The sequence below is a fragment of the Maniola hyperantus genome, chromosome 17, assembly GCF_902806685.2.
Source record: "Maniola hyperantus chromosome 17, iAphHyp1.2, whole genome shotgun sequence".
In the NCBI taxonomy this organism is placed as follows: domain Eukaryota; kingdom Metazoa; phylum Arthropoda; class Insecta; order Lepidoptera; family Nymphalidae; genus Maniola; species Maniola hyperantus.
The window spans coordinates 7,845,435-7,871,006 of NC_048552.1; the positions used below are offsets into that span (position 1 = coordinate 7,845,435).

A 25,572-nucleotide genomic window follows, 5' to 3' on the forward strand; every position below is an offset into this window, starting at 1 on the left:
CAAAAAGAAAAAAACTACTGAAAAAACCTCGAAAAAACGACAGATCTGTGGAAAAAACAATATCATTCCCATAAACTTTTGAAATTTTTTATGAATTAAAAAATCGTCCAAACAAAGTACAAAGTATTATTATTGTATTATGTTGTGTTATTGTTTAAAAACCACGAGTTTAACTTGTAAATTAAAATAATTATTTTTCTTTTCAGATCTCCACCTCCACATTTTCTTTTCATAAGACTTCTATTTTGTGAAAGATAATGCCTAGGGCTAATATTGTTAATTTTTGATTTAATTACATAAAGATATACATTATTAATAAATGGAGGTAAGATTTATTTTTAACCGACTTCAAAAAAAAGGAGGAGGTTCTCAATTCGTCGGAATCTTTTTTATTATTAAATACTTACTCCACTACCTCTATAATGCCCCGTGCCCGCGACTTCGTGTGGATTTTTTTTTTTAAATCTCGTGGGAACTAGATTTTCATGATTGGGGTCAGGATGTTCAGATTTCATTCTGGACTATAATTAAAAAACGTGAAAAGTGCGAGTCAGCCTCGCGCAATGAGGGTTCCGTACTACGGTCTTGTTTTTTCGACATTTTGCAGAATAATTCAAAAACCATGATATTACATAAAAATCTGTTTTAGAATGCACAGGTGAAAATGCACACTTAGAAAATTGAAAATACTGGTTATTAGTTCATGACCACAATTTTTTTGTGAGATATAACCACAAATTCACGGTTTACAGATTTTTCCCCAAATGTCAGCTATAAGCTCCACCTGCCTGCCAAATTTCATGATTCTAGGTCAACGGGAAGTACCCTGTAGGTTTCTTGACAGACAGACAACAAAGTGATCCTATAAGGGTTTCGTTTTTCCTTTTGAGGTACGGAACCCTAAAAAAAACGATCTCTATAAGTTTGTACGCCTTTCGGCACCTTGAAATTAAAGATGCAAATGAACCTCTTTCCGGTGAATACTACGACGTTATCAACGCGTATAATAAATCTATAAAATAATCTTTAACATGTTATAGTTGGAGTGGCACGCGACTTCATTAAATGATGAAGGCCAACCATCTCAGTATTGTCCAAAACATTCACACTCAACTAAACAGAGATCTCCAGGTACAAAAACATAATTTTTACAAAAGAAAAATTTAATAGACTGCCACTTAATATTGTTATAAAATTCAAACTAATAGTAAGTGGTACTCAAGAAGAAAAAGAATTTTTATAAGTAACTGTCTGTAGCAAACTTGTTTATATCGATGAAGTATTAACTAGTTTTAAACCAGTTTTCGTGAGCCTGGTTGCTGTATCGCTTCACATTCATTTAAGGAGTTTTGCAGCCAGTTGCTTATTACACTTAATATTTATAATAGCCCAGAAGATACTGTGACATTGTTGTTCAAATAGATGAGAAGTTTTGAGAAGAAGAGATTTAAATTTTAAACAAAATAAAAATGTTTGTTTAGAATCTATGACTGAGCAGCTATCCAAGGAGGAGACTGCTGAGGACGCATCTTCAATACTGTTGCTCAGTTATGACGGCAAGCTATATGATGAGGATGACACTTCTCAGCCAACTTCCCGCACTGCCCCTATAATTCCTATTGAGGCAACACGCAAGAAAAAGAAAAGAAAGAGGTATGAATGAAACTATTGTATTTTATTTAAATGAAAAATTTAATTTAAATTTAAATGGAAATTAACTTAAAAGATAGAATGTAAAGGCTGATTGATATTTTAGATCACAAATTTCGATTTGTTTAACGAACTGCCGCTATGAGTCCATCCGCAAAGTCTCTAGCGCGTTCGGCATGCGGGAAGTCTCTGAAGAGGAAGCGTGGAACTTTTACTGGACCGATATGAGTGTTTCCGTTGAGCGTGCTAAGGAAATGAAAAGATTTCAACGCATCAACCATTTCCCTGGAATGCTTGAGATCTGCAGGTAACTTTTCTTCTTGGAGTTTTTATTCCCAGGTAAGACTAAGGCCACACGATGCGTTTCCAGTGCGTTGCGGCGCTGCACTGCAGTGGATTTCAGTATTGTATGCTACACGGGCACTGCGTTGCCGCTCCGGCAGAAAGTATGGCGTTGCACCGCACCGGCCCTCCCCGCCTCGTTTCTCTGGTCCCAAGTTCGGTGCGCGTGCGGTGTGGCGCCGCACGGCGTCGTTTACGCATCGTGTGGCATGATACAGCGATTTTTATGTAGGATGACGCAGCGGCACCGCTTAGGCGCCGCACCGCCAACGCAACGCATCATGTGGCTTCATTCTAAACAATAGAAATAAATGAGATAAAAAGCCTTTTATTTGTCACACATAAAACAAAAAATGCACTTCATTTGCTTTCAAAACCTCGAGTACCTACTCACTCATATACCTAGGTATATAAACAATCAAATTGAACTATTCTTTTTTTACATTACTGATTTTATTGCAGGAAGGATTTGCTCGCGAGAAATTTAAATAGAATGCAAAAAATATATCCCAAAGAATATAATTTCTTTCCAAAGACTTGGTGTTTCCCTGCTGAGTAAGTTCAATAATATTAAACCTAGTCTGTGTTCTTAATATATATATAGCTTATTTTATATACCTACAATTTGTGATGGGGAGCACTGGGAATAGAACAGTCGTCAATGAGCGTCTCCAATCTAAGATTTAAAAAAAAAACATAAAAATTAAATGGCTTTATCTATTACTTTATTTTAATGTAGTGCAGATTTTGTTATAGCAAGTAGATAATATTTTAAATTCTTTAATTTAGTTTCAGTGAAGCATTTAACTATAGCAAGGCGCGCAAAAACAAGACGTTCATAATAAAGCCGGAGTGCGGCAGCCAGGGCCGCGGCATCTACCTCACTAAATCGCTCAAAGATATCAAACCCACAGATAAACTAATTTGTCAGGTATTCATTTCTGTCACGAAAATTTACTGAAGCTCGTCACAAAACTGACCTCTCAACCTCGAAACGACATCTATATCGAATCTCTAAAAAACACGACTGCCATCTCCGATTTTATAATAGGCATCATTTTCGCAATCAGCAACCTGTAGGGCGATTGTCTAAAACCTGCATCAATAAATATTACAATCTCAATTGTTCTGATTGGCTGAATTTGTGCGATTCTTGTTGCAACAATGCATTGTGGCCAATAGTGAGCGAGCATTTACCAATCAGAGATGATTGCGATCGTGACATTGTAGCTGTCAAACAACCGCGGTAGGGCCACTGAATACCCTCAAAAAACAACACACGTTTTGAAAACCTCGGAAATGACAGCCATAATAACAATTCATTTAAAAACACATGTCTATCTTGGATTTAAAAAGACGTCATTTTCGTATTCAGCTTAATATGCTGATCTGCACCCCTGAAAAACTTTATATGGATATGTATCGATTTCCAAAGGACAAGTTAGCTGACATCCAATAAAAACCACTTGCCCTTGAAAAGAAAGCTTATATCACATGCTTCAATTTTTATTATGGGCAGAATCCTGTAAACCACCGGAAAAAACAGATATCACCCCTGCAAGTACCATAAAAATATGCAGTTTTTACTAGTATTCATTGTAATTATAAGTAGTTCAGTTATTCTCAAATAATGTGTTCACTGACGTCATGAATCTTTTTATTCGTACGCCCATTAAATACCTGAGAAGAACAATGTTTCAACTTGCATCGCATGCAATCAAGCTCGGGCTCTTCGCGTTTCACACTGCAAAGGTTGAATTTAGGTTGAACCTTAGAGGTATCACTCTAAGGTTATCACTGGTGATAAGCTGACCAAAAATGCAGCACAGCATGAACTCCATTATTGATTTAATTTTCACAAGAAAATCGTGACAAAAATTGAAACTTTTTATGTCCTCGACTGTACATACCCAGTGGTTTCATGAGATAAGATAAAACTATTGCATTACAGTAACTGTAGATTAGAAGCAATAAACTTACATACATTAGAACTCTATTGGTTATCAGGCCAGAGTTCATACAAAAATGCCCATGGTCCTTTATTTAAGGCCGGCGGTTGCAAATCCTAATGGAGGTAACGAAGTTGCCTTACGATTCTTACTTGTCTGTTACAGGTATACTTGGCGAAACCATACTTGGTGGATGGCTATAAATTCGATATTAGAGTATACACACTCATCACATCTTGTGATCCGCTTCGGATTTTTGTTTATAATGAAGGTCTTGTCAGGTATGTATGTGACTTCTTAAACCTAGCTCATTCTGTGAAATTGCAAAAAAAAACAGATTTTCTTTCGACTTGAACACTAATAAAATTTGTTGAAATTTGACATTCAGATACTAATTAATATTATAAACTAGCTGAACCGCCCCGGCTTCGCTCGGGTGGAGTTAAAAAAAATTGAGGGGAGGTTGAATTAAATTTTTCTCTCTGTAAGAACCATCCTCGTACTTCAAGGAATATTATAACAGAAGAATTAGCGAAATCGGTTCAGCTATTCTCTCAGCAACACATTTAGTGATTCATTTTTATTTTTTAAAAAGAATATTAGCCATGTTAAATGACTAATATTCCCCTTTCCTCTCCAACTAAGCGTCAAGCTTGTGCTAGGAGAAGGTACGACAATATAGTGCAACGGGCGGGGTTTGAACCATCGACCTTTCGGTTTTCAGTCCACTCCTTTACCGGTTGAGCTATTGAGTTATTGAGGCTTTTATATTATAGATGAAGGGTTAAGGATGAGTGAAGCTGTAGAGCGAACTTCTCGCTATCTCCCTCGCACGCCGGCACCGCTATTAGGTGACGTCACACCTGGCGCAGTGCATGCTCTTCTTGTCATTAAAATCTCTACCACTTTGAGAGGCTGTTAACTTGTATTTGTAGATTCGCCACCAGCAGATACGCGGATCCCAACGCAAACAACACGACCAACGTGTTTATGCACCTCACCAACTACGCGTTGAACAAGCACAGCCGCACCTACGTCTACGACTCCGAGGCGGGCAGTAAACGGTACCCAGATACGTTTATACTTGCCACCTGCTACTTGCCACGCGAAACGTACCTACATACGTTTATTGTATTAGGTATACCCATTTTTGATCAACGTCCTGATCCGTCTCATTTTTGATCAACGTCCTGATCCGTCTAACCAATAGTCCCTGGCGCTAGGACTTCGAGGTCGCCAGTGGCTGCACAGTGTTCCCGGAGCCTCTCAAAAACGCGCTGAGGAGGGCCACCGAGGGGGTTTTAGTGGGTAGAAATCCCACATAACCCGATTGGGTATCTTTCAGAAGATTTCCCCCTCGAAATAAAAAGGTATACTCATTTACGCCCGCCACACAATCAAGTACATAATATATCGCCCAATTTGTATAAAAACGCCGACGTTCTCTTCTGTTCGTTACCTATCCGTTCACATATCATTCATGCGATTGAGTTGAAATTTTGTAACGTTGTTGTTGACATAAAGGTTTCCGACATAGTACCATCAGCGTACAAAAGATATAAGTAAATAAATAAATATTCTTTTATTTGAGAACATAGCGATAGATACTAGATAGCGCGCCAGTTGCATTGCAACGCATATCGGCTATTTCTTCGTTAGTTTTCTTCTAAATAATATAAAAAGGAAAACTGACTGACTGACTGATCTATCAACACAGCTCAACTAGTGGACGGATCAGGCTGAAATTTGGCAATAGCTATTGACGTAGACATCCGCTAAGAAAGGATTTTTGAAAATTTGATCTTAAGAGAATGGTAAAAGGGGTTTGAAAGTGAAGTCCACGCAGATGAAGTTGAGGGCATAAGCTAGTGGTATATAAGATGCAATGCGATGATTAGGTAGGTATAGTTCCCGGCCGTTAAACAGTCGCGTCCGACCTACGATGCAAGTGCGGGCTCGCACAGGTATTGTTCCACGCGCTCGTGAACTGTGTACGAATGTAGCACTCACACTAATGCAGATGGCGAACGCGAGGTGCGGTGCGGCGCGCGCCCCACTGACGTCTAAACAGTGCTATTGCGGTGCGTCTTGCGGTTAACTTTAAGAACGACCATTTAATTGACGCGGACTATAATCCATTAAAAGCGCTTTCGTGTAAACCACACCACATGGCAATATTCTGTCAACCAGCAAGATATCGACGCTGAACAAGATCCTGCTGTCGCAAGGCGTAGACCTGGACCGTCTGTGGCACGCCATCGACCAGGTCATCGTCAAGACCATTATCTCCGCCTGGCCCATCCTCAAGCACAGCTACCACGCGTGCTTTCCCTCGCATGACATGGTTCTTTCCCGTTTCCTTATGCCCTTTATTACATTATCATAATATACTGTACAATGGAAAGGTCATCATCATCATCTCCTCAACTCATTGCCGGCCCACTTGATATGTTTTTTTAAATTATTGCTTAAAGCAGTTTTACAATATACCTATGCCAAATTTAGCTATCATTTCTTTATCTTTAAAATTGATATTTTAGTAGCTACATTCTTAGTTAAATTAATTAAATCATGGCGTCTAAAATATTTGTGTTCATTTTAAGTCTTGTAGTTGTTTAGTGTAAAGTGTAGACCATAGTTGCATAAGAACTTAGGTAGATAATATGGCTAATTCTGTTATCCCCAATCTCTAATATGTATAGTATCGAGATGGCAATCGGAGTATGACTATGTGGCGGGGGACGCCCCCACAGTCCACACACCCTCACGTCACTGGGTGTGCGGAGCGTCCCTACCCGTTTGCGATCTCGACCTGTCTCGTATATACTTATTAATATAAATTCTATACTAATTAATATGAATCATTTGTTCTAATATATTTTTACAGGTGCACGCCTGCTTCGAGATACTCGGTTTTGATATACTTCTAGATCACAAGCTCCATCCTTACATTTTAGAGGTACTTACGTTTTAATTTTAAACTCCATCCCCATTTTATCTTATACCTATTTATTTTAAGTTTTTCTATTCCCTTAAAACATTTTTTTTCTTCTTGGCCCGCAAAATGCTCATTTACAGCGGACTTGAGCTCATTATCGTCAGCAAATCGCTTTCCCCTGAGGTCTTTTTTTAATTTGGGAATAAAAAGTAGTCAGTGGGGGCCAGGGCACTCTCGTACAGCAGCCTTGGAGAGCCGCGCAGTGTGAATCGGTGCGTTGTCGTGAAGAAGCAACACATTCTTCGCCAGCTTTCCTCTTCTTTTATTGCTTCTCTCAAACGGCGTAAAGTGGTTGAGTATTTTCTGCGTTGATAGTTTCACCTTTTTTTGTGTATTCGATAAATAGTATTATTTTTGAATCCCAGAAAACTGTGGCCATGATTTTGCCAGCGGATGGAGTGACTTTGAACTTCTTCAGAGGGTCAAATCCTTTTTTGTGCCACTACATAGACTCCTGTTTACTCTAGGGGTCATACTGATGAACCCACGTTTCATCACCTGTAACTATCCTTTCGAATACACTTGCTGGATCGTCACCACACAGCCAAAATCACCGCACGATGCTCGATTTTCTTCAACATTGTCGCGTCAGTCATTTTCGTCGTCGCTGACTGGAGGTAGCAAACAAACTAATGAATCAACATGAAATTTTATCTAAATACCCTCAGATAATGTTGTTAGCTAATGATATATTATTTTAATTACCCACTATAATATCAAATCACCCCGATACCGAGAATACATTGAACGCCCCTCGTAGTATCGACAAACTAAAACTGTAATATGAAATGGCTTTAACTTACTGTTCTACCGTTCACTAGGTAGCCTCTTTTTAGAGAACGAATAATTATGTACGGGAGCGGTGTGCAGGCTCGACCGTACCAAAGGGGAGATCTCCCACCGAGCGGTTGGTTGTGCTCGGTAGCGCCAGCTGGGCCGACGGTTATGTCTTGAAACTTCTATATATAGTTCCAGATTGCAGAAAACTCCGTTAGTGCGATTACCATCGGCGGTACATTTGTTCGGGACTACGTCATCGATTGAACAGCGCCATCTAGTTTCTATTGTGGTAACCGCCACATCACTCCCCTCCGAGACGAACGCGTAGTGTGATGCAGTGAAGAGAGGTGGCGTTGTAGCGTGAAGGCGTGTGAAGGGCAATGGCTGCTAACCATTAAGAGAAGCGGTAGACCAGGACGCTTGTAGCTGGTGATGGAGTGCAGAGCCATTGTGCCCCGAAGCTGTGGCTACATCCGTCTTACAGGCCTCGATGTGCTTGCTGTTGCTGCTTGTAGACTTGGAGTTGGAGGAGACGTCGGCTTGCGGTGTGTGATCCAAAGGTGTTGCGGTGTATGCGATCACCCTTGATCACGTTGAGTGCGCAGTGCGGAGTGCGGCGGTGTGCGGTTGATCTTCGATGACGTCGGCTGTTGTAGTGTGCGACCATTCTTGATTTCGTCGGTTGTTGAGGTGTCCGACCGTTCTTGATCACGTCGGTGTCACCAATGTACGGGAGCGGTGTGCAGGCTCGACCGTACCAAAGGGGAGATCTCCCACCGAGCGGTTGGTTGTGCTCGGTAGCGCCAGCTGGGCCGACGGTTATGTCTTGAAACTTCTATATATAGTTCCAGATTGCAGAAAACTCCGTTAGTGCGATTACCATCGGCGGTACATTTGTTCGGGACTACGTCATCGATTGAACAGCGCCATCTAGTTTCTATTGTGGTAACCGCCACAATTATATAGAAATGGGAATGGTTTGACCTATTGGCGACTGCGTACTTCAGTTGATAATGCTTTGCTGGTTACTGGGCAAGCACCTACTTTCCTACGGGTGCCTCGTAGAGCATCATTTCCGAATATTATTATTTATTACTAATACATATCTGATAGCTAAAGACTTTCTCTTAGTCGAGTCGTACGCGGCGGAATCTGCAGGAAGTCATTATTAACTCAAGAAAAAATGCCCCAATTACCGGTGTCCACCTCATTATTATCCCAAGATAAACCCCACAATTATCAAAGCTCAGCGCATTTCTATCTCAAGAAAAACCTCACCATTATGTGATTTAAGCAGACTTCCTTTCTTCAAATTACACAAGTTTAAAAAATGTGTTAAAAGTATGCTTCTAAAAAAAGCATATTATACAGTCGCAGACTATGTAAACGATAAAAAAGCTTGGATTTGACTCGCTCCAGCAATGCACGGGGCTGCAATGGCTTGTATAGTACGGTATAATTACATTGTAAATTGAAAAATTAAAAAGAGCAACCGCCGAGTCTTGCTGGTTCTTCTCGGTGGGAACGGCGTTCCGAACCAGTGGTAAATTAAAACTACCTGACTATTCATAAACACTTGTAAAAAGTTTACATGAATAAAAAAACATTCTATTCTATTCTATTCAAAATGTACCACGTACATTAACAACAGTTAAAAATTTGAAACATTTATCGCATAAGTATAACTCGATGTATTTACGGGCGACTCAAAGTATACCCGATGACATGTGTTCAGGTGAACCACTCGCCAAGTTTCCACACAGACACGCAGCTGGACCGCGAGGTGAAGGAGGGGCTGCTGACTGACACCTTCACCATGCTCAACATCTGGCAGTGCGACAAGAAGCGCGTGCTGGAGGAGGACCGCAAGCGGATACGCGACCGCCTGCTGCAGACCAACAAGTGAGGGCTCCTTCACATTCATCGTCATCGTGAACTAATTCACGTCCTCTGCTGGACATAGGTCTCTTGTAACGAATCCACAAGCCACATTTCTGCGCCGCTTCAATCCAGCGGCTTCCTGTGACTCGTTTTATTGTCATTGTTTCAAGCATATTTTGTGTCTTGGTTGTGTTGCAATAAGAGTAAATATGTATACCCACGGTCGATAGGTGCCCGGCAACTCAGTCGACAGAACCTGTTATTTATATGTTGTTGCTGAGTTTGTATGGAAGACTCGGCAACTTCCATTATAAATTACAGATTCTTGAGTTGCCCGTCGACTGAGCTGCCGAGCAATTATCGACCGTGCGTATAGGCTCTTACAGATAGGTAGGAGAGCCAAGTAAAATTTTTTTCGTCATAGCGTCGCGACATAGTCACCGCATCTTGTAATAGTATCAATATTTTTAGATTTGCGGAATACGCTCCCACCGAAGAAAAAGAACCCGAAAAGAGTCCATGGCAGACACAAATACAATGGGAAGAGACGCATTTGGGAAATTACAGGTAAGTTGATGCAGTTTGTTATCTGTTGTGCTATTGACGCTTATAACTTGTAGACTCATGAAACTTCAGTCAATTGTTGAGGCTGCAAGCATTTTTCTTTGAAGTTGAATTTATCGATAAAATGCTAATTCCAGCATGTCTCGCGATCCTTTTACTGTGTTAAATACACTTGAGAGATCTTCTTAATGTTCACAAAGGTGTGTGCCAATCCGCACTTGTCCAGCGTGGGGGACTGTGAGACCTATAGTTTTTGAGGGTTTACGGACGGTCTTTAAGCGGAAGTTGGATGAAATAAAAATGCACCAATGTAAGTGTAACGCTGTGGGGACATGCCGCCACACACTGATTTAATTTTATAAACGATACCTCGCGACGGCCGCCCGACCATGCACCGCGTAACTAGTTTTGTCGTAGGTACTAATGACTATCGCAAAATGTAAAATTCAATCGTACGGTCAGCTTTGCTTTCGGTCGGCCGGCAAGTACATTTTGTATGGAAATAATATATGTGTATTTATTTAGATTTAAGGTTTAGATTAATATAAATATTTATAAGTATTAACTATAAGTTTAATGATAAGTTTTAGTTATAAGTTATAATGATAAATTTTAGTAATAGGTTTTAATTATAATAATAAGTTACTTTAAGTTAATTTGGATGTTATTATAATATGTAGTTAGTTAGTAGTAGTTAGTAGAATATGTCGCCTACACCACCACCCCCCAGAGACCGTCAAGGGCGATAAAAATTTGTAAACTTGACTTGGCGGCCAGAACGAGTTTGATAGCCTTTAAGGTTGCATTTTTCCTGTGGCTGATCCTCTTCGTTTGGAGTGGAGTCGCTTTTATCGGTCAGTAAGTAAGCTGGTTTAAGACGGTCTATGGAGACCGTTACCTGCTTGCCATTGACCAGCAAAGTGTAAACTTTTTCATTCCGAGATAATATTTTGTACGGCCCTGTGTAGGCAGGTTGTAACGAACCACGTGATGCGTCATCTCGAATGAAGGCATGATCCGTGGTCGCCAGGTCTTTAAAAACAAATATTTTGTTTCTGCCATGGCGTGAAGCTGGCACGGGCCGTAAATTCTCGGCAAAAGAACGTAGGCGGGCCGTAAAATCTGTAATGTCGGTTGTACCATCTACAGAGGAGTGAAAAAATTCTCCCGGCAGCCTCAAAGGTTCGCCATATAATAGCTCGGCCGAAGAAGTTTTCAGATCTTCCTTAAAAGCACTTCTTATTCCAAGAAGTAACCAAGGTAAAGACTCAGTCCACTTGTTGTTTGCATGACAGACAATAGATGCTTTGAGTTGTCTGTGAAAGCGTTCGACCAAGCCATTACAAGAAGGGTGGTATGCTGTTGTCCTTTTATGCTCGAATCCAGCTATCTTTGCCAGATAGCTGAACAGAGCTGACTCGAATTGGCGGCCGCGGTCTGTGACGACAGACTCTGGGCTGCCAAAGCGCGATATCCAACCCGATAGCAATGCCTTTGCCACTGTTTCAGCTGTAATATCCGTTATTGGTATGACTTCCGCCCATCTAGTGAAACGGTCTACTGCTGTCAGACAATAACGGTAACCTTCTGAAGGCGGTAAGGGCCCAACTATGTCTATGTGAATATTTTTGAAACGTGCGCGAGGCAAATTGTATGTGCCTAAAGGCGCGGACACGTGTCGGCTTATTTTTGCACGTTGGCAAGACAGACACGATTGTGCCCACAACCTGCAATCTCTCCTAATGCCCGGCCAGACGAAGCGCTCTGCTATTAATTTGGCAGTTGCATTGATGCCTGGGTGGCTAAGGGAGTGTAGGCTTTCAAAGACTTGTCTTCTTAGCTGCTTTGGTACAAATGGCCTGGGAGTCGATGTACTGACGTCGCAGTACACGAATGTCTGACTTCCAGGTAATTTTGTCCTTTGTAAACGCAGAGAAGACTTCTCTTTAAGGTAGTGCGCTAATTCCGGATCTGAAGCTTGACATTCTGCTAGAGACTCAAGACTGACGGGAGCATGAAGTTCATCCACTCGAGATAAGGTGTCGGCTACGACGTTGTCCTTGCCAGAAATATGCCTTATGTCGGTGGTGAATTGTGCTATAAAATCTAGGTGTCTATACTGTCTAGGCGAACAGTTGGTTTTCCGTTCGTGAAAAGCAAAACTTATTGGCTTATGATCAGTATAGATCACGAAATGTCGAGCCTCTAGCATGTGTCTAAAATATTTAATCGCTTCATAGATCGCAAGCAATTCCCTATCGTATGGGGAATATTTCTGCTGTGAAGGAATTAGTTTTCTGGAGAAGAAACCTAAAGGTTCCCAATCCTCACCTTTTCTTTGTTGCAGAACTGCTCCGATAGCGACATCCGAGGCGTCTGTCACTAGTGCGAGCTCCGCTTGAAAGTTGGGATGTGCCAGCAATACTGCGTTGGCCAGACTATTTTTACAGTCCTGAAAGGCCTGAAGTGCATCGCCAGTTAGATTGATAGGTTGAGAACCCTTAGCCGCACCAACTAATAAATTGTGCAAAGGGGCCTGCGTTTGGGCTGCTTTAGGCAAAAACCGCCTATAAAAATTAAGCATGCCCAAAAACCTGCGTAGTTGACGGATGTCTTTAGGCTGTGGGAAATCCTTGATCACTTGTACTTTTGCATCAAGTGGCTTAGTTCCGTTCTCGGAGATATGATGTCCTAAAAAGGTAACCTCCGGTACGCCAAAGACACATTTCGATGTATTGATAAGCATACCGAAATCCTTCAACCTACCAAATATCTGGCGAAGATGTTCTTGGTGCTCGACTTCATTTTTACTAAAAATTAAGAAGTCGTCCAGATAGCAGTAGCAGAAGTCGAGTCCCCGGGTCATCTCATCTACGAATCGCTGGAACGTTTGCGCAGCGTTACGGAGACCGAATGTCATAAACGGGAACTCGTACAACCCGAAGGGCGTGGTTATCGCGGTCTTCGGGATGTCTTCGGGGCTGACAGGTATCTGATTATAGGCCTTCACCAGGTCTATTGTACTAAAAAATTTACAGCCAGCTATGCTGTGGGCAAAATCGTGAATGTGCCTGATCGGATACCTGTCAGGGATCGTCCTGGCATTCAGCCTCCGGTAATCACCACAAGGGCGCCATCCGTTGTTTTTATTGGGAGCCAAGTGTAGAGGGGATGACCAAGGGCTCTCCGACGGCCTAGCTGTTCCGATCTGCAACATTGTGTGGAACTCTTGCCGTGCGATTTTTAATTTGTCAGGCGCTAGGCGCCTTGGTTGGCAGGAGACAGGAGGTCCAGGGGTCGTGCGTATATGATGTACAGTGCTGTGTGGTATGATGCGTAACGTACCTGCCGGGCGAGTGATTTCCGGAAACTCTTCCAATATCTTATGATACGTTGACTGACCAGTTATTACCTTTACAGACGAAATGCAATTAGGTTGGGCGATTGACGCAGTTGTTCTTACATTAGTAGTGCTATCGATTAAACATTGGTTTTGAGAGTCTACCACTAACTTATAAAATACAAGAAAGTCAACACCGATAATTGGTCTTGTCACATCAGCGACCAAGAAACGCCACAAAAAATTACGACGGAGTCCGAGATCTAGGTTAAAGTTCACGTATCCGTAAGTCTCTATGGGCGTACCGTTGGCTGCACTTAATTGGTAATTCGCACGTTTAAAAGTACCTATAAGTAAGGACCGAGGGAAGACGCAGACGTCACTTCCTGTGTCTACCAAAAACTGAATCTTCGTCGTCCGGTCCGTGACAAATAGGCGACCCACAGCAGGGGTAGGGCAATCGTTGGTCGCCATTAGCGACTGCCCTTGCTGTTTTCCGTTGCTTTGTAGTCGCAAGGCTGGACGCACTTGAATGCCTTGCTGCCAAACTTTGTGTGGTAGTAGCAGACTGGGTATTTCCCATAACTCGGCTGTGATCGACCTCGTGAGTGGCTGCGCTGCGATTGGTGATTACGTGACCTACTCGAGCTACGGGATCTATTGCCGAATTTCGTAGTCAGTGCTTCGACTTGCTTTCTTAGCTCTGATATTTCCTTTCGTAGGTCATCGTTACTCGCGGGTTGCACCGTAGCTGCAGTAGCATGGACTTGAACGGCTGGGGCTGCTATGTCCATTATGCGGTCCGCTAGTTCAGCTTGCTCCTCCAGTGATGCAGACTTTTGCGCGGCCAAGACTGTCTGGATATTTATAGGTAGTCTACTTATCCAAATTGTATGTAGGTACTCGTCCGGGAACTCGGCGCCAGCAAGGTCTCTTAAATGGCGGAAGAACTGGGATGGTTTTCGGTCCCCGAGTTCTTCGTGGCGAAGTAGTTGTTTCATTTTTGTCGCCCGGGACGCCGACAACCTATTTACCAACTCAGTTTTGAGTTTTTCATATTTATTTGTTGGCGGTGGATTTATCACAACGTCCTTTATTTCCTTGGCGTATTGGTGCTCCAAGTGACCCATAACATAATAAAATCGTGTGGTGTCACTGGTGATGTTTGCGAGCGCAAACTGCCCCTCTAGTTGCGCGAACCAGATTTCGGGCTCATCGGGGTAAAAGGGAGGCACTTTTATTCCTACCTTGAAAACTTCTGTAAGTGGTCCGTCCGTTGAAACGCGCCTTTCGCTCGCACTTTGCTGGCCGCTGCTACCGCCGGCGCGGCATCGACGCGTTCGCCAAAAGCGAACATATTGTTTCCTTTTTGCGTATTCTTCTGATTGTCCTTCAAAGGGCAATCATCCAAGGGTCACCAGTATAGTTTTTGAGGGTTTACGGACGGTCTTTAAGCGGAAGTTGGATGAAATAAAAATGCACCAATGTAAGTGTAACGCTGTGGGGACATGCCGCCACACACTGATTTAATTTTATAAACGATACCTCGCGACGGCCGCCCGACCATGCACCGCGTAACTAGTTTTGTCGTAGGTACTAATGACTATCGCAAAATGTAAAATTCAATCGTACGGTCAGCTTTGCTTTCGGTCGGCCGGCAAGTACATTTTGTATGGAAATAATATATGTGTATTTATTTAGATTTAAGGTTTAGATTAATATAAATATTTATAAGTATTAACTATAAGTTTAATGATAAGTTTTAGTTATAAGTTATAATGATAAATTTTAGTAATAGGTTTTAATTATAATAATAAGTTACTTTAAGTTAATTTGGATGTTATTATAATATGTAGTTAGTTAGTAGTAGTTAGTAGAATATGTCGCCTACAGACCTGTTCGCAAAAATGGGCGGGTGGTGGATTGAAATGATGGAGTAGGTCGATATAAAATAAATGTGGTGTTGCACACAGACGCGTGTACCCGGTGGGGGAGCAGTACGCGAGTCTGTTCCAGCAGCCGTCGGGTTCGCTGTACACGGGCACGGCGTCCTCGCGCGCGCGCGGCGACTGCACGCGTCTGCAGCGCGAAGAGTTCCAGGTTAGTCTGCGCCCTGCGGACTAGGCTAACGGGGACATTGGAAACGTCGTCCAGACCAATGACATTATAAAACTCCAGATAAGCAAAGGTTATACAATTTTATTTTAAAAAGTGAAGACAAATTCTTACGCTTCTGTGTACATGACTCATTACATGTACATGACACATACGAACGTACTTTATTAATGGCAACCCGTTACCAGGGTTGCACCCAGACTATTTCTAATTTGCAGAAGATCACGCGAATCCCTTCGTGAAAAATTTAAACAGACTACTCTTTCAGCTGCTTCGTAGTATATTTAAAACTAGCTTCTCAGATATTTTCGAACTGGAATCTACCTACTATTTAAAACACTGCCTTAAACTTATAACTGGGGTAAGATACGACTGTCAGGAGTTACAAAAACAACATATTGCAGCAAACAAAGGCAAAAGCTGAAGCTCTAAAGAAACCATCGCAACCGAAGTCCAAAGAGGAGATAGGAAGGAAAAGGACGGAGAAGAGGCGACGCTCACCACTGCGAGCGTCACGAGCGAAAAGACAACGCGCACGCGCGAACTGAAGCGCAAGGAGAAAGACGATAAGAGCAAACTGTCCACTAAACCTTCTCTAGTGCAACAACCGGTAAGCATCTCATATATTAGTAGGCACTGGTCAAAGTGACCGATGACATTCGATGGGCAATGGACAATAAACAGCTCACAATTCTAACTTTGCTTGACTTTAGTAATGCATTTAATACGGTGGATTATGACATATTGCTGAGTCTGTTCTATTAACATAGCTCCATCGGTGATTGACTGGTTTCGGAGTTACCTCAGAGGCCGTCGTCAGCGCATCCAAATCGACGAGGTTGTCTCGTCATGGTGTGATATTACGGCTGGGGTACCTCAGGGTGGCGTGTTGTCTCCTTTACTCTTTGCCATTTTCATAAATTCCGTAACTTCTCATATCTCTTCTCTCTACCACATGTATACAGATGATATCCAAATTTATCGCTCTGCAACTCTAGAAGATCTCGATTCTGCTGTTTGCGTTATTAATAATGATTTAGCTGCAGTTGCTGATTGGAGCAGACAGTTTGGCCTACGCGTTAATCCTGCAAAATCTCAGGCTATTGTTATTGGCAGTCCAGGATACATTGCAAAAGTTAACTTGCAAGGCCTTTCTCGCCGATCCTCTTTAATGGCGTTGTTATTCCTTACTCTGACTCTGTTAAAGACCTAGGTATCCACTTAGATCAACAACTGTCCTGGTCTGTACATCTAAAAAAGTTGAGCAGAAGAACATTTGCGACGATGAGTTCTTTGCGACGGTTGCGTTATCTCTTGCCAATTCCAACCAAAGTTATGTTGGCACATTCTCTCCTTCTCTCTATTCTCGATTATGCGGACGCAAGCTATCTCAACTTGACTGAGAACCAACTTAACAAGCTTGAGCGACTCCAAAATCTTGCCATTCGGTTCATATTTGGTTTGCGCAAATATGACCATGTATCTGAATTTCGTCAAAAGCTCAAATGGCTCCCTATTCACCGTCGCCGGGATTTGCATGTACTTTCTCTTCTGTACTGTGTGCTATATCACTTAAAAACTCCCCCTTACCTCAAGGAGAAGTTTAGTTTTCTTGGAGTGCAAACCGACATAAGATCCTGCCGAACCTTAATGTTAGAAACGCCGAGTCATAAAACGAAGTTCTATGGCAACTCATTCACTGTGCGAGCTGTTGAACTTTGGAATGCACTACCATTGACCATACGGAAATCAAAGTCACTAGACTCCTTTAAAACTGCAGTGAAGAATCATTATCTTACAAATTGAAGACGACAATCATATTTGTTTCTCCTTAAGTACGATTATGGAGTATATATTAGTCTATTTTATAAGTATATTGGTATTATACATATTATTTAATACATGTATTAGTGGTTTATGTATTAGTATGTATCAGTTATTTGAATGTATGTTTATTAGTATCTTACACACCACCTGCAGTCTAATTTTCCTTATACTTTCCAATCTTCAAGGTTGCCTGGTAGAGATCGCTAATTAGCGATAAGGCCGCCTTTTGTATCTTCCTTCTGTCTGTGTTTTTTATTCTTTAATGTAATCCTTCTTGTGGTTGTGCAAATAAAGTGTATTTATTATTATTATTATTATTAGTTAATAGTGCCTCGCAGGTACAGAAGGCTCACTACGTGAAGACGATTATATAAATAGCTACTCTTGCTCCGACGCAATAAATTTCAATTCGGCTCGCATGTATCTACTGCGGCCTAAAATTTGTAACAAACGTCTGTCTATCGCGTAAACTCGTATCTCTTATGTAATAACCCTTTGAGAGCATATTAGACCTCACAAAGACGTTATTCATTCAATGGGGCCGATTCTCTGGTACACAATCTCTAAACTAAACTAAATTAACAGGTCTAAATCTAGTGCTTTCCTTTTCCGCAAGCAACATTATGAAAGGGATAGCAATAGATTTAAACGTGATATTTTAGTTTAGTTTAGAGATTGTGTACAAAGGAATTAGCCACAATGTCCATTTTATTTATTTATTCTTATTTATAAAACTTCTTAGTACAAATAAATAAATAAAAATAACAGGTGGAAGCAAAAGAGAAGGAACCGTCGAAGCCGCCATACGTTCTATGCTCGTACGAGCCCGACCCCATCGTGGAGAAGGAGGAGCGCGAGCGCGTCAACCAGCTGGCGCAGAGGGACTTCCTCATCCGCAGCTACGGCATGCTCGAGCAGGTATACTCTCAGAGTTGTATTCCACATTGCTGAGGATCGTGATACTTCTACATTGAAAGTAGAGATTGTTCTGCATATGAGTTACAACTACCTACCACAAAATATTGTTCATTTTTGTGACTCTACTAAGATTACGGTTTTCGACTCGATTGCATGTGTTTAGGGTCTGAACTTTAGTTTAATCATTCAGTGGCACCGATTCTGTTGTCTTTCTCTAAACTAAACTTAGAGTATCTGCATCCTTTTCTTTTTAACAATGCTAAAAAGGGACAGAACATGAACTTTACATTTAAAGACTACATTTTAGTGCACGCTATAAATTTAAACAGTAGGCTCGCGACTGTGCGCTAAAATCACGGGTTTTATCAACTAAAAATTAAATTTAAAACTGTCAAACTGCGTCTGTCCTTTTCATATTACATTAGTAAGAAGACGATGCGAATACTCTAAAATTAGGTTGTGCTCAGAATCAGTACCACTATGAAATTATTCTAATGTGTAAAAGGAATGTGCAACATCCATAATTATAAACTCATGTGAGTAAACTGTTCTGCTGTTAAATAAAGAGTAAATGTAACGTTGTAAAAAGAGTAAATAGTAGAGTAAAGTGGATGTGAAGTTGTAAAATTAAAGTTATTCTCCTGTTAAATAAAGAGTGAATTAATAATAATAAACATGTATTTATTATATATATTACAGATTTATCTAATCATGAAAAAAATGGGCACATTACGACCCGAAGACGAACGGAAGTACGGTGTGTATGGGCGTCTATCAGTTGTGTCCAATTCACCGCCGAAGGTCAGTAATGTTCCTTAGTCTATTACACACTAACTGATCCGCCCGGTTTCGATCGGTTGAAATTTGGTATACCTAAATATATATAATATAATATAGCCTTTGGTACTTCTGGATTAAGTAATCGTCTTTCTAATGGTGAAAGAATTATTAAAATCGGCATAGTAGTTTCAAAGTTTATCAATCACAAACAACAAATGTCTCCTCTTTATAATATTATTATAAATTACTAGATGATGCCCGCGACTTCGTCTGCGTGGATATAGGTTTTTAAAAATTTGTGGGAACTCTTTGATTTTCCGGGATAAAAATTAGCCTATGTCCTTCCCCGGGATAAAAGCTATCACTGTACCAAATTTCGTCAAAATCAGTTGAATGGATGGGCTGTGAAAGGCTAGCAGGCAGACAGACAGACATACTGACAGACAGACATTATTACTTTTCTAAATCCATTTACAATGTAATAGCAATATTGTAAAATCGGATCGACAGAAAATCGATTTACCTTCATGGAAATAATCTGTTTGCCTACAGAAAGTGTAAATGCAAACGTAGACCCAGCAAAATTGACAAAAACGTTAAAAAAAAGAATAACAGAAGAATAGATAAAATTTTGTGTGCAGATAAAAATAATGAACAAACAAACAGATGAAGCGAGCAATTACAGGCAACATTTGGGCGACGCGACGGTGAGTTGTTAATTAAGTTTGCAACAAGCATATGAAAAATAGTATAATAGATTCTCTTCTCTAAGTTTTACAGTACACAAAAATAATACCTACTTCATAAAATATTTCTTCTACCTTTAATAGAAAGTAATATAAAAACAGGTTATCTGCAGTGCAATGTGCCTGCTGCTCGAGCACGGTTATTTTGATGATTTTGCAATTCTAAAACGTATTTTTTTTTCAGTTAAATAACACCAGAAACAGCCGCAGGGAAAATTGACGTGTCTGGTGTCGTTCTTGTATTCACGAAGCTTGTTTACTTGGAGCTTCAACAAATACGCCATAAATAGAGTCTGTCAATAAATACGCAAAATATTAACTTATAATACTAAACTTAGCCATAGTGGCTAATTCCGTTGTACACAATCTCTAAACTAAACTAAAATGGCACGTCTAAATCTATTGCTATCCCTTTCATAATGTTGCATGCAGAAAAGGGTAGCACTAGATTTAGACCTGTTAATTTAGTTAAGTTTATAGATTGTGGTACAAGAGAATCGGTCCCATTATTTATTAAAATAACTGTGAACTATGTAAATTCCGGTGTAGTAGGAAGAGCAGAAGTCCATAAGAATAGTTATTGTACTACCTGATTTTATTGAAATGCAATAAAAGAGATTTTTTTATTACCAAAAATATATTTCTAAGTAAATCATTTGTCCTGTCCTATCGTACCATACAACATACACTACATGATAAATGATAAGCCCAGCTTCATATTACGATTCATAATCCATTAAAATAATGCACATAAAAAAACAAAACAATAAAATAGCTTCTCGTGTCATTGATTGCACATTTGTCTTATAGTAGGTACAGGATCCCGCTATAGAACGACCTTCACCGAGCTGGTTAATGGATGAAACGTATTTTATATGCAATTTAATATGTCAATAAATATATTGCATATGGGTTGCCTAAAAATTTCAGTCCAGGATTTAATATAAAAATTTTTTTTAATCATTTCGCAAATTCCATACCAATCGAACACTTGATAATAACAAAAATAACAGCATTTGACATCTATACTTATATTATAAATACGAAAGTGTGTCTGTCTTCTAGCTTTTTACAGCCTAACAGTTAAACAGATTTTGATGAAATTTAGTACAGAGTTAGCTTACATCCCGGGGAAGGACATAGGCTACTTATTATCCCGGAAAATTAAAGTTCCCACGGGATTTTTAAAAACCTAAGTCCACGCGGACGAAGTCGTGGGCATCATCTAGTTTATTATACTTTATGATCTCCAAACATCTACTGCAGTTCTATTATGTAAGATGTGGGCCAATGAGTTAATTGGACTGTGAACTATGGCCTTAAACTTAAGAAGCTTTTGGCGAGCGCACCACCATCGACATTATCAATTAGCTTTCTCTTCAGAGATGGTTTTCTGATTCCATTTCATAGATAGATTAGTGGGCATTGGCAGTTTGGGCCCTACGGTAGGGGCTGGTTTATTGCTGTAAAAGAAAAGAAATTGTATTAAAACATGTCAATGTTAACAAGCTCAAGAAAGAAATTGCCAGACCAGAAAGAAGGGTACTTTCATACTAACAACATCTATTACTACCAAAGGAAGGGTTTTGGTTATAATATTGTGATGTCCAGTGTCATACTCATTTTGTCAAGTTCATAGAACACGATTTTTGATTGAATTGGTACTTCTACAAGTACTAATATAGTTCAATGCTGAACTCAAAATACAAATTCATCAGACATGAAGAAACGTCATTACTCATCAATGGGCATAAAAGTGGTTCTGTCATTCCGCCAACATGAATATGAAAATGATACCTAATCATTTTCGTAATCAGCAACCCAAAAGCTCAAAAATTAGTAAATTACACCCATATTCATTTAAAAAAATGTTTCGCCACCTTGTATTTGAAAATGAATACCAAACAAGCCAGTCGATACAGCAGGTCATCCAAACAGATATAAGCATGTGCCATGGCTGGTGCGCCAGGACCATCTCGTTACCTGAAGTACGACATCTGCAACGCCTGCGTGCAATCGCAGCGGCGCGGCGGGTACAGCGCGAGCAAGCTCTCCAGCAGCTGCAGCAGGTCATCCGACGCCGCGCTGAATATGTGCCGCAGCTGCTGCGCCGGGAACATCTTGTACTGCACATAGTCTGTCAAGCTCTTCATGCCCTGAATAAGTTTATTTTATCGAATGGAAGCTGTCAAAACCTAACAAAATAAATACCACTCTATCCAGCTAGGCTGCATCATGCCTAACCAACGGGGAATCAAGTCAAGCTAATATTATGTTATAGATAGTTCAATCCTCGAAGATGCGCCCTACTATTTTGAGTGCGGGTAAACCACGAGTGGGGGGAGTGATCTTTACCTAATTTATATTCTTGTGTGTGTGCCCACATCGCTGATCAATGCGTTACGACTCACGATAGAACTCACACTCTCACAATACGTAGCACATTTACATGGTAACCGATTGGGACAAAAAGTGGGGTGCGTCATCATGGATTGAACTATCTATACCTTCCTATATGAATATTTGTGTGTTCATACTCAATGCATTCACGCGTGGTTTATTTTGAAATTTTGTACAGTTGTTGGCACTTGCGTCGCTAGGTAGTTGTATAATAAAAACAGCGCTGCAGACAATAATTGTTTCTTACCGGCCATGTTTCTTCAGTAGGAGTTCCAAATACTAGGAATATCCGCGACAGTTGATCCAGATCTGTCTCCCCAGGCAGGAAGGGTACCCTGAGCAGCAGCTCTGCCAGAATGCAGCCCACAGCCCACATGTCCACCCCAGTGCCATATTGTCTTGCACCAAACAGCAGTTCTGGTGATCTGATGAACATTATAAATTAATGCTTGTTCTGATCTCATGCACAATAAGTAAACAAAAAAAATTCTTGAATACTAAAATACTGCAGACTCTGCAATAAAGGCTATTTTATAGTTTCCTTATGTCAATTATTAACACCTGAGTGGGTGTATATAACTAAAACACTTTTTTTGCTGCAGTTCCTACCTGATAATTTATTTGACCTAGAAACTATTTTATTTGGTGAAACATACAATGAGAATAATGAATGAGATATTCTTCAATGTCTGAATTATTGCTCAATTTTTATTCAATTATCTCTCAGAAACATGTCTCTATTATATTCAATTAATGTCAAGAGTTTACCTGTACCATCTTGTGACCACTTGATGAGTGTTTATCCTGGTCGGTGATCCAAAAGCTTTTGCTAACCCAAAATCACCAATCTTCAAGATTCCTTCTCTATTGATAAGTAAATTATTTGGCTTCAAATCTCTGTGTAATATCCAGTTCTGATGTAAATATTCTAAACCTAACAAAAACAAAATCATTAACACACAGTTAAATATCAGATATTATGTATTTTAACTTAAAAAAGATCTGGCTATACAATCGGTTTAAGTCAGTAGCCAAATGGCGCATGCTATTTAAACTATATTAAGAAGTTGATTTTCAGAAATTGGACACAAGTTGTTGACATGTTTATCATCCAAATATAAATGTGAAAGTGTCTATCTATGTTTGTCTGTTACCTTTATGTGGCCCACCTGCAAAGCAGATTTTGATGAGATATAGAGATAACTTACATCTCAGAGACAGGCAAATAAGACTACTTTATATCCTGGAAAATCACAAAGAGTTTCCACACATATGTTCAAAAAATCCATGAAGATAAAATCTCTGGCATCATCTAGTTTATTATAAGTATAAAAAATAGTGTAGTATGCTTAGAAAAATGACAGTAATACAAAATTCTTACTTACCCTTCAGAGTCATAATCATATAAGATTTAACATTTCCTGGAGTCAATACAATATTACTATCCTTAACAATTATCTCTAAGTCAGTATCCATAAAGTCGAATACCAATGAAACATTAGATTTTTGTCCAAACACATCTGAAAAATAATATTTATTTTCTACTATAAAATCCAGTCGCATAACAGATAGATAAAGTTAATGTCAGACTTTGATCACCAATAAAAATTAGTGGTTTGCACAAGTTAGTATTCATACCACAATGATAATATTAAAATTTTGGTTCAACAAACCCTCGCACAACCTATTTTACTTTTAATGACAGTCATAGAATAGTTACTGTAACATTATTTTAACTACCTGTCATGCAACTGGACCTAAGTAATTAATATAAAAACACAATTCAATCATAAAATCCATGAGATTTGAATTATTTCTGATGTCAATGGAAGCTGGTAACAACCTGTATCACTAAAATATACATCTTGATTCAATCCAAGAGAAAGCCAAGATTATAAGATAAGCTGCGCATGCTAAAACTACAAAAAAAAAACCGGCCAAGTACGAATCAGACTCGCGCACTGAGGGTTCCGTAGTACAATCGTATTTTATCGACATTTTGCACGATAATTAAAAACTACTTAGGTACTAGATTTCGTTCAAACCAATTTTCGGTGGAAGTTTGCGTGGTAATGGACATCATAATTTTTTTTTTAGTTTTATCATTCTCTTATTTTAGAAGTTACAGGGGGGGGGGGGGACGACGACGACGACACACATTTTACCACTTTGGAAGTGTCTCACGCGCTAAGAAAAAATCATATTAGAAACCTCAATATCATTTTTGAAGACCTATCCATCGATACCCCACACATATGGGTATGATGAAAAAAAATATTTGAGTTTCAGTTCTAAGTATGGGGAACCCCAAAATTTATTGGTTTTATTTTATTTTTGTGTAAAAATCTTAATGCGGTTCACAGAATACATCTACTTACCAAGTTTCAACAGTATAGCTCTTATAGTTTCGGAAAAAAGTGGCTGTGACATACATCCAGTCAGACAGACATGACGAATCTATAAGGGTTCCGTTTTTTGCCAATCGACTACGGAACCCTAAAAATGATGCACAATCTGCAAAGTATACTTACCTAAAAGTCCAATAAGGTTTATATGTTGCAATTCTTGCAGCAATTTGATTTCTCGAAGAGCAGTTCTGTTTATTCCATCTTGAGCTTCCAATCTTGATCCAATTTTAATTTTCTTAACAGCAACTATTTTATCCGTTTTTACATCACGAGCTTTGTACACTGTTGCAAACTGCACGTGTAAAATATACAGAGTATTATATTACATTATGTTTTACAAAGTATGAACAATATTTATTTCATAGCCATTTAATAATGGAAAATAGCAAATGTATGTACCTGACCCTCTCCCAAGAAGTCAATCTTCTCGTAACGTAAAATTGGTTCTTCCATTGCGTCCTTAGGTTGGATAAAGCTTGGTTTATGAGAAAATCTGTGTATAAAGTCATTTATTAGAGCATATTTGGAAAGAATTTGCAGTCGTGTTAGTAATGAATTGCTAAAAATTCATAGTAGGTAAGGTAACACAAAAAACCTTCAAAAAACAATCACATGAAATTCAAAATTTAAAAGATTTAAAACGACACCACCACCGACCACAACGACACGACCAAATTGACATTGAATGAGATTTGATTTTTGACAATCAATTTTTTTTTATGTTTTACGGCTCTGGGTTCTAACCCTTATGAGCGTAGACGGTGAGCCTTTGACGTAGATTGAGTAAAAAAGGCCAAATGACATTTCACAAGTAAGAAAATCTGCTTGAGCGAGAGGGACTGAGGGGCCACGAAAGTTGCAAATCTGGACATAT

At 39.8% G+C, this 25,572-nt stretch overlaps 2 protein-coding genes across 2 annotated transcripts; one reads left to right on the top strand and one right to left on the bottom strand.

Moving 5' to 3' along the window:
• On the top strand, positions 1–20,547 carry LOC117990019 (tubulin polyglutamylase TTLL13-like). The gene is given in 20 exon segments (XM_069504329.1): positions 1–123; positions 207–325; positions 1,041–1,131; positions 1,482–1,653; positions 1,757–1,957; positions 2,455–2,547; positions 2,782–2,923; positions 4,107–4,222; positions 4,877–5,005; positions 6,132–6,285; positions 6,829–6,900; positions 9,455–9,621; positions 10,072–10,167; positions 15,478–15,604; positions 16,024–16,083; positions 16,086–16,229; positions 18,215–18,364; positions 19,064–19,165; positions 19,786–19,851; positions 20,075–20,547. Coding segments are annotated over 19 exon segments (2,124 nt in total). The 5' UTR covers positions 1–123; positions 207–319; the 3' UTR covers positions 20,111–20,547.
• On the bottom strand, positions 20,491–25,384 carry LOC117989850 (cyclin-dependent kinase 7-like). Its single transcript, XM_034977244.2, is given in 8 exon segments — positions 20,491–21,294; positions 21,296–21,353; positions 21,874–22,046; positions 22,538–22,715; positions 23,059–23,224; positions 23,676–23,810; positions 24,822–24,990; positions 25,098–25,384. Coding segments are annotated over 8 exon segments (1,026 nt in total). The 5' UTR covers positions 25,152–25,384; the 3' UTR covers positions 20,491–21,201.
• Positions 25,385–25,572: the final 188 nt, after the last annotated feature.